Below are 15767 nucleotides of genomic sequence, written 5' to 3'. Positions count from 1 at the left end.
TACATATTTTTAAAAAAGTTCTTTTCTACTTTTATAAAAATAAAAGAAGTTTAACTGAAATACCTTTAGGATTAGGGATATTTTAATTGATAAAAGACAAGTAGTTTTATTTAGAAGGAGTTTCTTTAATACCCCTGCAAGGGTATGAATTTTAATCAAAATTGAATATGGTATATGATAGAGAATCGAATAGAAAAGTTTCCCAATGACTTTTGCAGCTAAATGCAATGGAATGTCCAACTAAATTGTTTAAACTGTTGTTGAGAGGGACATTTAAATGAAAAACATGAGATAGTCAGTTGGGATTAGGATCTGGTGAAGGTTGGGTAGGTTATAAAGTTGATTTGGTTGCTGTTGCTATATTCAAATAATAAATAAATAAAAATATAGTTGTACATAAATTACAATCACAATACGGCACAATTTGTATTGTCTTCAATTTCAGCTTGATTCAGAAAATATATGTATATGTACATAGCGCTGATATCATGCTGAAATTGAAGATTTGAAATTGCAACATGGTTAACTTACTTGCACCAGGTTGGTGATCAGCATGGGCAACATTGTTAGCGGAAAACGAAGAATGTTGAATAATGATAATGAGACAAAAGTTTTTTTCGCATCAAGCACATTTTTTTCATCGATAAGAACATATGTGGCAAATGTGACTAATGATACCTAGAAAAATATACATATAATTCGAAATGGGTTAATTTATGTTTTGTTTGAACTGAAAATATCTCCAATGCCAAAATAGATGGATTGCCCATAGCCGAAGTAAATATCATGTGTGTGTGTTGATTTCTCTTTCTTTTTGCATTCTTCTGTCTGCTGTCTTCTGTGTTCGGTCTTTACCTCGGCTATGTCAACCGTCAGCATAGGAATTATTGTGAGAGGCATTTTCATGATTTCGAACAGGTTGAGACTGACAAGGACCTTCTTGACGCTCAGCTGATTCGCCTCGCTGGACAGCAGGTAAGTGGCAAATGTCACCAGTGATACCTTATTTTTTTGTATTTTTTTTTTATTTTCATAATAGATAATAGACACACAATCCACGATTAAACCAAGTCCAAAACAAACGGCAAGTGCTGCAAAGAGAATTCAAAGTTTCGCCCGTTTGGCTGGCAATTCTTACCAAAAATGGGGCACAGGACCAAAGGAACGATGTGCTGGCATTCAAATAGGCTGTCGATCTTAATGTGGCTATTTCCTTATCACGAATATCCAATACTTGCTTCTCAAAGCTCGGCTCCCAGGCATAAAGCTTGAGCACCTGTAATAAAAATTAATTTTTAATGATTCTTAAGTTTTTTAAATATATATAATTATTTCATATATCTTAAAATTTATAAAAATTACTAAACCAAAAATTGCAAAAAAAATAAAAAAGAGTTTCTTATTTGGCAATTGAAAATAATGATTTTTTTTTTAATTGCAGACAAGCATATTTTTTTCCTTTTAAAGAAAAGATACGGAATTATTCTTATTGGAAACTTTTATTATAAAAATAAAAAAGCACTGCTCTCCGATTAATGAAAAAATATTATAAATTACTTTAAAAAAAATAGAATTAAAGAAAATTCATAATTTTACCATTTTTAAATAATAATTTAAAATAAAAAACACAAGTATTTTATTTTGTAAAATTTATAAATTGAAATTATTCGTGGATATATATTTTTTAATTAAAAAAGTAAAATCAATCAATAATTTATATTGTAAAAATTATAAATGGAAATAATTCGCTCATTTCGATATTCACGACAAAATAAAAAATTCTGGTGCAATTGAAAAATGTTTAAATATGTTGTAGTTAAAATATGTTCCGATATTTTTATTTTCAGCCTCAGATTTTAATAAAATCTTCAATAAATTGAATTTTTAAAAGATAAACAGATGTTAATGTAGTAAAAATTTTAAATGCAAGTAGTTCGCGGATCTTGATTAAATTAGAAATTCTAGAATAATTTATTAAGTTTAATTATGATTTCAAAATATTTCTTTTTAGTCTCAGATTTAAATAAATTAATCAAAAAATTGTATTTTGAATTTGTTTTACAATTTTTAGATAAAAATACAAAAAAATTAAGTAATTTATAATGTAAAAATCATAAATATTTGATAAGACAGACTAAATTAGAAAATTCTAGAGAGCTTTAATTGGCTATATGACCTCAAAATTTTAATTTTTATTCTCAGATTGAAATAAATTGAATTTCAAATTTGCACTCACCTTAATGCCACTGAGGACTTCATTCATTAGTTTGACACGCTGATCCTTGTACTTCATTTGACTGATCTGATAGGTCTTGATGCGACTGGCGATGAAGCCGTTCAACGGTATCATGATGATCATCACAGCGAGACCGGCCAAAACGGACGGACCCAATTCTCGCCACAGGAAATACAAGGCCAATGCAATTTGCAATGGTGCCGACCACAACATGTTCAAATAGGTGGTTAGATCCATAAATCTTTGTGCATCCACAGCCATCAGATTGACAATTTCACCCACTGTGGATTCCTTGCGAGCTGCATTAGAAATGCGCAACGCTTTGCGATAAATGCAATTAATTAATGCGGTTCTAATGCGCAGACCAACAATAAACATGCGATGGAAATACTGGGCCAATATAAAGGTCTGTGCACTGGCCAGCACAAAGAGTGCCACCGAATAAATGATACCCCTCCATTCCGGCTGCGGTTTCTTCTCATAATCCTCCACAAAGCCAATGATTAAACTTAAAACCTGAGGCTGGGCAAATGTTAAGATATCCGTGATGAGTTTAAAGAATGAACCGAAGAGAAAAATGCCGCCAAAGGATTTATAGATGGCCGGCATAATACTGGCCATTCCCTTTTTCCTGCCATTTCCCTGGGGATTCTCGAAGGACACTTTGCCATTGGCAAATTGAGCCTTTGGCTCTGTCGTCTGTTGTCCGGCGCTGGATTTGTAGTTTTTGCGCACATTTTGATTCCAATAATAGGCGAATGTGGGCATGACTTCCTTGCAGCTATCCTGCGGCCTCAGATCCCACAGATCATCTTCCTCGAGTGGATTGCGATAACCCTTTAAGGCCATGCTATCGAACCAACGATACGTAATGCGGGACAGAAAGCTGGCGGACAATTCGGGAATCTCGTTGGGTCCACGCTTATACTTGGTCTGTCGTGGCATTGCGTCGGAGAAGCAGTTCAGGAACAGCATCATGCACGTAAAGGCAAAGAAAATGAAGAAGCTGACAAACTCATACTCTGCCCAGGAGAAATCCTGTGGTTTATCAGGATCAGCTACAATGGAATTGCGCTCGTGATTTAAACGAGCCTCGGTGCGACAACGTGGAATCGACAGAACCGTCAACAGGAACCAGAACATAAACTGACAGCCGGATGTCTGGACGCCAAATTTGCGATTAAGCGGTATAAATATCAGTAGCATCAGCTGCAAATGGAGATTACAATTTATTTAGTTACATATTTACCATATTTAGTAAAGTAGTTGTTTTGACAAAGTCAAAGAACTAAACTGCTATCGAAACGCAACTCTCACTAAATTAAATTAAAATTACTAACCGATTGAAATTGGTAACCGTAACTTAAACCCTTACCAAAATATACACTATTTTATTATACCGCAGCTAAAAAACTGAAAAGTACTCAAACCGAGATAACCGATTGGTAACCGATTCAAGTATAAATTTAATAACATTGTTAAGGTGTAATCATCGTTTTTCAAACCAATTTTGATTTAAATTTATTTATACCAAATGTATTGTGTTTTAATATTAACATATTCATAATATTTCAACCTTTTATTTTTTGTTTAGTGAACAGAAATCATTGCAGTGTTTCGACACCGACACCTACCAAAATCAGTGGTTAAAAATGTAGAAAATCGCTATTTATATTAAAATAAGGAAATTTTGAGTATTTTTTCATTGTTATAATTAAGTAATGTATCCTTTTGCATTCTAATTTTTGTATATGAATATTTTTAACAATCCTAGATTGTTTTTTTATAATAATTTTATTATTCCTTATTTTGGTTTTCATATTTGTATTCCAACATGCTTCCTGCATACACTCATATGTTTTTCTAATTTCTGTTATTTATAATTTATTGAAATTCCTATGGGGTGTCGTCAAAACTATTTCTGGACCCATTGTATGGTGTAGTCACAAATGTGAGAATCTTTACTACCCCAATAATAATAATTCTAATAACTTTCTAATTTCAATTATGGTGTGGTTACTTACAAATGTGGCAATCTTTATGATCGGTCCCCAGACATAGAGATCACTTAGGGGAAGTCCAGAGACGCCGCCTCTCTTTACAAATGCCATGATCAGATCCAACACGGTTATAACCAAAAGTCCGAGATTGAATAGCAATTTGCAAATGCTGATTTTATTCCAGGGTATATTCTTATCCAAGCTAGCCTTCAAGTACCAAAAGTCAAACAACACAAATACCCAATAGAAGGCACAGGGTGTCCAAACTAGTACGGTTTGTTCGAAACAGGGGGAAAAATCTGGATTCGTTGTAAACCAAGTCTCATTGGCATTCTGTAAAATATGTTTAGGTTATGCATCAACTTTTGTTACATACATATATATAAGATATATAATTACCCAAAATGTGGAACCGCAAAATCTGTCCATGGCTGTAAGAACAGCTTCATTTTCTTTCATGTTCAAGCTTTGACTTTCGATTTATATTGTGTTAGCTCCTCTTTCGTTTGAAATTCTGCAATTAAATCGAACACTGTAGGAAACATACAAAAATTATTATACTATACAAAAACAGCTGTTCGGCTTCCCAGCTGAAGAAGAAGAGGAAGCAGCAATAATAAAAGCGTTAACCTTTTGCAACACTGCAAGTAGCATAGTTATCGCACTTGCATTTATCGGCAATTCAAAAACAGCTGTTTTGTATATCGATAATTGTGAGCTTTTACAACACCACACAATTGCACGATTGTTATCTAGCCAGTTTATTGCTAGACATAGCACATTTTTAAAGCTATAAATCTCGCTATTTTTTCTCAGCAAATTACAGTTTGCTCATATCAATATATAAAACAAAATTAGCTTAAATACTTTAACTGATATTTATTTATGGCAATGGACATTGTCAAAATATCTTTTTTTTAACATTTTAATTTTTATTTACTTATCTGAATCTAAATCTGTTTTAAACGTTACCAATTTGTAATAGCAGCTTTTAATTTTATATTTTATTTAGCCATTTCTAGCAATATTTTTATTTTTGGATATCTAGCTATTTTTGGCTATAATATTCTTGCAACTCAATTGTTATCGCACTTTGATTTATCGTTCACAACATAGCTTTTCGTTTTACTTTTGCCGTGAGTACACAGATATTTTTTTCTTGTCAGCAAAAACGCAAATATTGTCATTAATAGTAAATTAAATACGCAATTCGTTGAAAAAAAAACTACAGCAAAACGACGCTAAAATGTCGCGTCGCACTAATTTCATCGACGGCAGTGATAATTTTCGCGAGCAAAATCTGCGCTTTGTGCGGGTAAGCAAAAACAAACAACACTAGCAAATTAATTGGGCAAAAGTTAATATGAAGCTTTTCAATTTGACTAGAACGAGCTGGAGGATAATTTTAATCAGTTCTTTAGCGGCGGTGGTGGCGGTGCAGCGTCACCTGGCGGCAGTGCTGCAGCGGCAAGTGGAAGTAGAGCGCCACCTCGCGACTCGATTGTTGTGCAACCCACGCCGGGTAAGTTGTTGTTTATTTGTTGTTTGTGGTTGTTGATATGCAGTGTCATGACAATAAAATTCAAGAAGGTTTCCCGCTTTTATTCAAACACTTGTTTACTTGTTATAAAAACTCAGTCTTGTGTTTTACACTTGGCAACAGAGCTTATACAGAGTGTCGAGTAATTGTTTTGACAAACAAATAGTTAAATATTATGCAAAAAAAAAACTTTCTCGATTTTTAATAAATATAATAATACCTTATCTTTCATATTTTTATTTTGCAAAGTTTTTAAAAAATAATTATAATGAGTTTTTCAAAATAGTGTTTGAATCTTATAAGTTTTCAAACCAGTTACTATACAAACATTATATTTTTTCTTAGGATTTCTATTTTATTGTTTCCGTCTATGGTTTTAGGAACAATTAAAAACAAACAAATTATTGAACTTAATTATTTTTAAAAGTAATAAAACAAATATGTGAAATTTTTGAATTGTCAAAACAATTACTTGCAAAACTGTATATACATATGTATATCAAATTTATCAGAGAGATTTCTTTTATATGTTAATGCTTAATATTTGGTAAATTTATATATAATTATAATTAGCATAGAATTTTTGTGGAACCCGTTTGTGGACACCAAAAATACTTGAACTTCGAATGCCATTTTTATTATTGATATTCGATTGAAGCAAAACTTGTTTAGCTAAAAACAAGAAACTAACTAAACTATTTTAATTGTGAACACAACGCACTTGAAATACTCTAACTCATTCATATCAGCAAATATTGTTAGAGCAACTGATAAAAGAATCAGACACTTGAACTGGTAGAATGATAGAAAGTAATAGTGACACAGGAATTATTATATTGAATTAATCAGATACGATTTAATCAGTTTTTCAATTGTGCATTGCACTCAACTTGCACAAAGCATATGACAAAGTAATTATACTCCATGCAAGGTCATTCTAAACAAAACGAGTATTTTTTTACTCTTATTGATTGTACGGACAACTCAAATACATATGTATATACACCTATATGTAATTAATGGCAAACCTGTTCCGGCGACTATCTGAATGTTATGTAATAATTAGAAAATCTAATTTTGTGCGCGCGCAATGCCAAAAAAAAAACCACAAAACAAATTACAAATAAAAATGCGCCAAAAGCTCATCAAATGTTTTCACAGTGTAATGAAAAACTAGGTGGAATTCGACAAGTCATCGTGATGCTGAGTTATTCATCTTTTAGAGGTCTTCCCAGTTTTTAAGGGCCTCTACGCAAAATTGTCCGATAAAAAAGTTCAGTAGCCTTCTAGAATGGTTTACATTTACAGCGATATGAGCTCTATATATATATATGTATATAAATATATATATGATCGTCAAACTCATAAACTGTTTATACAATCACAACACATTGTATTATTATAAACAGTTGGTCAAAAAACTCTTTTGACCAGGGACTAAAACTAATTGTTTTTGATTGAAATTTTCACTAAAATGTTAACTTTATAAACAAATTAAATTTGTGCATTAAATATATCAAACTGTTTTTAAATAAAGTCAATATATATAGTTATATTTGGGAATAAAAAAGAGTTGTTCAAAAAGTTTAAAAATTAAGTAAATATAAACAAAATATATATTCTTCTTTTTTTGTCAAAACATTTACTTGACATACTGTTTGTATATATGCCAGAATTATATATGGCACTGCTTGTCCGCATTATCTTTATCTCCGACACTTGCCGTTATTATCTATCTATCTGTCACTTTAGAATCATTTCTGGCACTTGTGAAATTTTTTATTATTATTAATAATATTGCAATTATTCATTACTTTAAAATACCACAAAACGAAATAGCACATTTTTTGTTTATCCCGGCTTATTTGTTTTTCTTGCAGGATTTTTAATTTGATTATCTTTCAAGTTTTTTGAAAAGACGTGCAGAGTGCAGAGAATTACGTTCTTATCTAAAATAGAATCGCACACACACACACAAACACACAGTGGCTCACAGTTTAAATGACCCACTATTTGAAAATCAGCATTTAAATTAAATTTTTAATTTGATTTTTTTACGATTTAGGATTTAATTTTTATTTTTGATTTTCATGATTTTATTTGACACTAAATAAAATAAATAATTTAAACTTGTAGTAAGTGTAGTGTGTCAAATGAGCTGTGAGGCACTGTATGACTCTAACTGTATTATTTCTATTACTGTTGTTTTAGTTTCGTATTGCACTTTAATATTTTTTTATATGATTCTTGCTTATCGCAGTTGTTTATAATATCAGTGTGTGTGTGCGTGTGTGTGTGTGTGAAAGAGAGTGAGTGTGTGTGTTGGCAACATAATAACTTTCATGGCCTTCTTTAGAAGCTATCAGTTGGGCTTAAATACTATAAATGACGTCATTGGTTCGAAAAATACTCCTTTTTTTTGGGAGTAAAAAAATGTTATGCATTTAATTCAGATAATGATAATTTGTGTCGTTATCAATTAAATAGCCGCACTGAGCATGACGAAACAAAAAATAATAATGAACGTAATCAGCTGGTGCTACAATTTATTAGATATATTTAAAGTGAATTCTTTTAAATGATTCATGGAAAAACGTTAATCAACCATTTCTATGTTGAGCTCTTTTAGAACAATTCTACAAATATAAATATGTGTGTATTGGTGTATTTCACAATGTGTGTCAAATAACTTTCGTCCGCACTTGCTAGAGCAAAACAACAATAACAACAGCAACTACAAAATGCCACTTATAATTACCTTTGCGATTGAAACCACGTATAACGTATATAAAATGTGCTTGTTGTTTGCTTTAAAGTTTTAATTGTGACTGCGCGCGTTTCGTGTGCTTTCGACCGGCTAACAGAACCAACTGAATGCGAGCAGCGCGAAACAGCAACACTTATTTGTTTGAAAAAGTTTGGCAAATGAGCGAAAAGACGCGCTCTCTCACTATCTTGCTCACCAAACACACACACACACACTCACACAAGTTAATCACACTTGTTGCTGCTTATAAGCGAGAGCGCGCTCTCTCTCACTCTCTTTGGCAGTCGCGCTCTCGTGCTTTGATCAATGAAAAATTGTGCAGCACTAAGTTCGACTTGGGCCGTTAATGCATAATTACAAGCTGGTCACACTGCAAAGGCGTTTGCAGAGTTTGAGAGCGAGCTTGCTCTCTCTCTCTTCAGCTTGTGTGTTGTGTTTCAAACTAAACAAATGTAGCAAACTCTTCGATTCCACAATGAGCGCGCTCAGTTGTCAAGTCATTGTCCATCGGCGTTAAGCGTGCGCCAAAAGATATCAGCTACTGTTGTCATATTTGGTACGCGAAAGAGAGACAGAAAGAGAGAGAGATAACTTAATAAAAACAACTGTTGATGTTGTGAAATTAATAAGCGAATGAATGTATGTGTGAGTGTATATCTATCATACGTGCATGTATACAGCCCTTTCAAATTATCGCAATTGACAACTATGAAGTTAACAATTAATTTGAGTGTTACTTTTTAGTCGGAAACTTAAATGAAGAATGTGTCAAAAATTACATTTTGCGATATTTGCACATCACACTCATTTTAATTTTGAGAATTGTTGTTTACAAAGACCTTTTATCTAATATAAACATATTCTCAACTTAAAACAAACAAAAACAAAAAATAATACTAACAAAACACCAACAAACACACACACTTTCGGGTTATTTAAAACGCTCTTTACTCTTATTTTATTTGTCAAAGAGTCAAGTTCAGATTTAGTGTTGACATTTTTCAAAATATTAACAATATTTCGATATAAATTATCTTTTTTTTTTTTGTTATTTCTGTCAAAAATATCAATATCTTGGCGAAACTTCAAATTCAACCAAAATTTTTGTAAAGTTTCGGTTTTGTTGCTCGAATCTTGAACCATAGAGATGGACCTATGTTTGGTTTGCGAACCAGCTTATATACCTCCTGAACTCAAGATTTGTGTTCAATTATAATTGAAAGAAAAATTTTAATAGTTTGAAAGTTTTTGTTGACTTTTCAAAACAAGATTTTTATTAAGAGAAATTTGAGTCTTAAATACGAAAAAAATGTATTGGCGGTTTACCAAACAGGTAGCACTCTATAATATAGCACAATTATATAAATATTATTGTCGTCTGGAATAAATAAATATCGCCAAAAATCGATATTATATTAAGAATCCTAGTGTGTGCTTGTGTGTTTATTTTAGTGATGTATAAAAATCGATATTAATTTTTGTTTATATGACGTCGATATACTGGGCACATTCAGCAGGTAATTTTGATCACCAATTATGATACTTGATTACTACTTTTCACATTCAGTTTAACAATCAAAATTGCCAAATTTCGGTATCGGTATCACAAAAAATGTATCGTACGAATAGTGTGATACCTGATACCGATTGTTTATTACGATTAAAGGAGATTTTTCACAAACATAGTAGGCTGATTTAGTAAAATGGTATCATGTATCATGTAACAGGTACTGATTACTGATCCATCACATGCAAAAGAGCGGTTACTGATTGAAAAACCTGCTGAAAGCCCCCATAGATTCTACAAAAGTCGATGTATCGATTTGTTATACATCACTAGTTAATTTTAATTCAAGTGTCTCAATTCTCTTTACATGTATATGTCGCACATACGTACGTATGAAAACAAACAAACAGACAGCGAAGAAAGCAGAAGAATTGCCGAGATCCAAGATCGTCGTCAGTATATTAGTGAGCAACTCGGCTTGAGTCGCAAACAGGCTCAATTAATGGCGGTCGCGTCGATGGAAGTGCCCGACTTCAATATGCGTGAGATTCAGCGCAAAAGATTCCGATTGAGCGTAGAATTCGGTGACAGTCGTCAGGCCGAAGTGAACGCACTGATAGCTCGCGAAATTAAATCGATAATCGAGGCGCACGAACAGCGGAAGAAGAAGAATCAAGATCGACCCCGTACTCCTCCGCCTCCCTGTAATATTAATTGGAATGCCAGTCGTGAGTCTTCGCCAATTGCGAGAGACAGATACAGAGAGCGAGAAAAAAGCCCGGAGAATTACGGGCTGGTTCGCAGAACCGATGACAACCGAAGACGGACCGATAACGTGCGTCAAATTGTACGAAACGATAGTTATCGGCAAGCTGACCGAAACCATCACGGTCGTAAAGTTGAACGAAGCAATGACGTTCGTCAAGTGCTTCGAAACGATCATTTTCGTGGAGTTGAACGACGCGATAACGATCGTGGGCAACGTCAGAGTATTGATCGTAACGATAACTCTCGTCAAGTTGATCGAAACGAAAACTTTCGTCAAGTTGATCGAAACGATAGCTTTCGTCAAGTCGATCGAATCGTTAACTTGCGTCCGATTAGAGGAAACGATAGACAACGTCAGAGTATTGCTCGAAACGATAACTTTCGCGACGTTGATCGAAACGATAGCCTTCGTCAAGTTGATCGAAGCTATGAACAACGTCAAAGTATTGCTCGAAACGATAACTTTCGCGAAATTGATCGAAACGATAACGATCGTGTACAACGTCAGAGTATTTGTCGAAATGATAACTTTCGCGGACTTGAACGAAACGATAACCTTCGTCAAGTTGAACGAAACGATAACTTTCGTGAGGTTGTTGAAAGAAACGATAATTTTCGTGTTCAGAATAATGAACGACAAAATAATTTTGTTCAAGTTAAAAGAAACTTTGAACAAAATGATAATTTTCGTAGAAATGAACGCAATTTACGCGATCATCTACGTCAAAATATTGAACGAAACGATAACTTGCGCCTACAGAACTTTGAACGAAGCGACACTTTTCAAGGCGAACAGAATAATGAAAAAATTGGTGACTTTCGTCGAGTAGAGCGAGACGATCAGTTTTTTAGGGGACAGAATAATGATCGAATTGATAACTTTCGTCGGGACGATCGTCAATTTGAAAGAGATGAAAGATATCGTGATCAGCAAACGCAGAATGATTTCGATAACAACAATTCCAGATTTGTGGATAATCGTCGTAATCCAAATCTTGAAGATATTGACTTTAATCAACGTAATGTTGATTTTGAACAGTTTGGAAACGATGATCGTTTGAACAATTTAAATCGGGAGCCAAATTTTGGTTTAGTTCGCCAAGAAAATTGCTCTATCGATAATTTACGTGGAAACTTCGATAGGAATTTCGAAAATTCAAACCGTAACGACTACGATAATCGAGATTATCGATCAGTTCAAATGCATTTGCAAGATAATAATAGTTATCGTGAAATTAATCGTGATGATTTTCGTCAAGTTCATGATATAACCGATTTACCTAACGAACGTAATTCAATTCGTCATAATCGTTTCGAAAATAATTTTGGAGATGAGCAGCCAAACGATCGTTTCTATAATAATGCTAGAGATGACAATACATTTCGACGTCCTGATTTTCCGGAAAGTTTTCTTCCGGCAACCAATTTTAATGATCAACGAACAAATGAATTTGGATTGTCGATTTCTATTAATGCTGATTATAATGCTGTCTTAGATAATGACGGTTTCTTGGCAAACGATCGTCGTAGCTTGGATAATGATTTTCGTGACAGATCAGTCGAAAACCTTAATAATTTTGCTGATCTTCAATCTGGGCAATTGATAATGAAAAATGATGGCAATCAAATGAATTGGTATGACGATCGTAGAAATTATGAATTAGATGATAACAGATGCATAAATCCAACCATTCAAAATGAATTGCCAAGAAATCAAATGAACAATAGAAATAAACCAAATACCCTGGATATAAATGAAAGAATAAATAATGGAAATAGATTACCTCCAGTTTCAGTTAACAAAAAGAATTCACAACCACCTGCAAATCGTACTGCCAATGCGGTGTCAAAGAAGCCATCAACTGTTACATCCACAACCAACACGAATGTGGCCACAATAAGTATTTTCAAAGGTCAAAATTCAGATAATTCTGCAACGAGCAGTCAACCGAAGATTCCCAATACCAAACCTTCAAATAACAAACGAACCTTACTGCCAAATCCTGCAGCAGCTGCCAGAGCAATTGGTAAACCTTAAATCCAAAATCCAACTTTGAAACACTTAAACAATTTGATGAGTTTCTCAAAAAAAAAAACCCTTTTGATATCCTCAATCGATCAAATTGTTGAAGCATATTTTCTTAATGTCCAGTTAAGCATTGCAATTTACGTCGAATTTATGATTAACTTGAATTACTCAATTAATATTTAACTGGACATTGAAAAATATGATTTAAGTGTTTTGCATAGACAAAAAATTCAATAATGAAATTGAAACTAAACCAGAAACAATTTCTTACAGGTCAAAAAAATGCTGCAGAATCGGTTAATTCGGAGCCGCTAAAAAAGAAAAGAAAAGTCAATCTATATAAGCGTGGCTTTCTGGTTGGAGGCTACAGGTTGCCCTACGTAAACAAGAATTTAAAAGAATTGCCTCAACCCGAGGAAGAGTCCTATGCAGTGACATTCTTTGAACAGAAGCCCATTTATAATACCTGCATATATGCACAGGATAATGATGGAGCTGAAGTTTTAATTGATACAGATGACGATGATAATTCGGATGATGAGGCGGGTCCATCTGGCTTGAATATGCAGCCTGTACTGCTGGGTAAAATAAAGCGATCGGCAATACGAAAGCGTATCGATAAAACCTGGACAAAAATCTATCGTTTGAATAATTATAAATGCTGGCACACCTGGTGGAAGGCCTTCAAATGGTGTGAATTGGAAATGAACAAGAAACTGGAGAAATTTGGCAATCTTAATATAAAGAGCAAGTTTCTACCTATTTATCCGAAGAAGAGCACACAGCAGGTGATCGATATTGTGATGAGATCGGCGCATTTTGCATTGGAAGAGAATACACGGAACCATTTTCGTGACTCCAAAACGCTCTATATGCTGATGAATGACACATTTTTGGAGAACCTGAAATATCCGGAAATAGAGCAGTTACAAGACATGATCCGGGGTATTCCCAATCACTTGTGGGCGTACAAAATGCGCAGTATGGTTTATATCTGGGCAGAATACTTTAAGACCGCCTCGCCCAAGACGGGAAATCCCCGAGACTTTGCTGCTTTACAGGCCAAATGGAAGAATCCAGTATTTCACTGGCTGTGCAAGCAATCTTTCGAAGAATTAAAAGTAATATTTGGAATTATTTCTTATAGATTTAACTATTTAATTATAATTTATTTCGTATTTACAGGCTATCAGCGCAGTAGAATGGCCGGAACACAATGAAGTATTTCCCAATCTGAAATCACGTCCAGTTTAAGATGATTCTAATATTATTACATTTTAGTACTCCTTAAAATAAAACTGAATATCATGTTTCCCAGTATAAAATCATTATTTTGCACATTCCTTAATGAAATGAAATAACATGAAAACTAAATGAATTGTTTTTAAGTTATATAATTTTTGTATTAATTACTTTATCATTCCTTTTATAAAAACTAAACATTTTTTCAATGTTTTCCTGGTATTACTTTATGAACTTGAATGAAAATGAATCAAAAATAAATAATTGGTTTACAATTTTTTAATTTCAATATGTAATTCAAAATTTAATTCTTTATTCCTTGTAATAAAATTAGAAAGCAAAAGTATTTCTTATGTAATGTTTATAATAAAAAAAAAACAATATATTTCTAGCATAATATTTGTATTCCTTCTAATAAAACTGAACTTCATGTTTTCATTCATCATTTTAATTTCCATTATAACATTTTGTACTTTTGTGGAAGGAAATAATAAATACGTTCTCTGATGAAAATGAATTAAAATTATTTGGTTTTAAAATTGCTTAATATCAAAAAATAAAATAAAATTTAATTGTGTATATAATTTGTTATATTTAAATACAAAAGTATTTCTCTTATAATGCTTATAATAAAAGAAACACATTTCTAATTTATAATATTGATATTTTTTCACAGGCTTCTGCGTAAAGACCTTTAAGGTGAACAGCAATGAAAAGTTCTTCATTAACGTGTGTCAGGCACCGGAAGTACCTGCTCCAATGGAGGTTTCTGATGAGGAGCTGATTGCCATATTGGAGTCGACCACACCGGGATCCTTTCGGGTGCCCATGAGCATCTCGGAGTTGAGAAACACTAAGGATCGTTCCGACAATTCGGTGGAAGTGTGTGACATTGCAATCAATCCAAAATTCTTGGACAAAATCAAAAAGTCGCAGTTATTTAACAATTTCTTTTTACAAATTGTGGCCGAGGCATTGAGCGAAAAATACAATATACAAATAACAATGCACAAGACAATAATTCTGAGTAATCGTAAGTTTATTGGAACTCTTGCCGCTCATCGTGTGCGCAATGATGATGTTAAAAGGGTGGAGAAATCTGGAAACTCCCAACAGCAGCAACCGGATTCCAACTCAAGTCAAGGTCAGCTGGTGCAGGAAATCGATGAGGAGCATGCTACGAACATTAGAAACACTTGGATGAAGAATCGGGAACCGATCTATAAGCTACGTGCCCGAATTCGTGATGAAACTGTGGATGAAATATATGCCGAACTCTATTTACCCAACTGCGTATGTATACAACTTGTATTAACTGATGTATATATTAACTATATTCCATATCATTTGTCAGGTATCATCGCAAGAATTCAGCTTGGATATAGGCGAGGATCGAATTTTGATCGAGTCCTTGAAACACGGCATTGTTTTCGACAAATTCGTCAACTATCGTTTGAATCAGGAACGTGCTCAAGCTCTATTCGATAAAACTAGCAAGGTGCGAAGATTTTCAATTGCAATTCGCAATAAAAGATTCAATTAACATATTTTTATTTATTATTTCAGATGCTTCAAGTGCGAATTCCAGTTCTCAGTGTATAATTCATTTAGTAATATTGATGTTTATGCATCCAAATAAAATTGCATTTCAACTTAATTATAAATAATTATCAATTAA

The 15767-nt window shown here is 33.3% G+C and overlaps 2 protein-coding genes across 3 annotated transcripts in view; one reads left to right on the top strand and one right to left on the bottom strand.

Annotated features, from left to right (window-relative positions):
- Positions 1 to 8652, bottom strand: part of LOC117782343 (multidrug resistance-associated protein 1) — a 25368-nt gene extending 16716 nt beyond the window's left edge. Inside the window, 6 exon segments of the mRNA XM_034619441.1 lie at positions 532 to 678; positions 1139 to 1276; positions 2237 to 3445; positions 4261 to 4569; positions 4636 to 4768; positions 8535 to 8652. Coding sequence (XP_034475332.1) covers positions 532 to 678; positions 1139 to 1276; positions 2237 to 3445; positions 4261 to 4569; positions 4636 to 4695 — 1863 coding nt within the window. The 5' untranslated portion in view covers positions 4696 to 4768; positions 8535 to 8652.
- On the top strand, positions 5331 to 15767 carry LOC117782344 (PIH1 domain-containing protein 1). Of its 2 annotated transcripts, XM_034619442.1 has the most exons (6): positions 5331 to 5551; positions 5623 to 5758; positions 10461 to 11390; positions 11421 to 12845; positions 13121 to 13968; positions 14033 to 14172. In XM_034619442.1, exons 1-6 carry the CDS (start codon positions 5483 to 5485, stop codon positions 14099 to 14101), a joined length of 3477 nt encoding a protein of 1158 aa, XP_034475333.1. In that variant the 5' UTR covers positions 5331 to 5482; the 3' UTR covers positions 14102 to 14172. The 2 variants fall into 2 exon arrangements, with proteins under 2 accessions (XP_034475333.1, XP_034475334.1); XM_034619443.1 differs by lacking the exons at positions 10461 to 11390; positions 11421 to 12845; positions 13121 to 13968; positions 14033 to 14172 and adding exons at positions 14766 to 15382; positions 15444 to 15587; positions 15656 to 15767 and having other exon boundaries at positions 5350 to 5551.

Source organism: Drosophila innubila (assembly GCF_004354385.1).
Source record: "Drosophila innubila isolate TH190305 chromosome 2L unlocalized genomic scaffold, UK_Dinn_1.0 4_B_2L, whole genome shotgun sequence".
Classification (NCBI taxonomy): domain Eukaryota; kingdom Metazoa; phylum Arthropoda; class Insecta; order Diptera; family Drosophilidae; genus Drosophila; species Drosophila innubila.
The sequence above is the reverse complement of the archived record's forward strand: the minus strand, read 5'-3'. Positions and strand labels throughout refer to the sequence as shown.

Excerpts from the sequence above, each read along its gene's own strand:
- LOC117782344 (XM_034619442.1), top strand. The coding sequence starts at position 5,483 with ATGTCGCGTCGCACTAATTTCATCGACGGCAGTGATAATTTTCGCGAG. Across the intron at positions 5,759-10,460 it reads TGTTGTGCAACCCACGCCGG|ACAGCGAAGAAAGCAGAAGA; the intron begins GTAAGTTGTTGT and ends ACAAACAAACAG. Across the intron at positions 12,846-13,120 it reads AGCAGCTGCCAGAGCAATTG|GTCAAAAAAATGCTGCAGAA; the intron begins GTAAACCTTAAA and ends AATTTCTTACAG.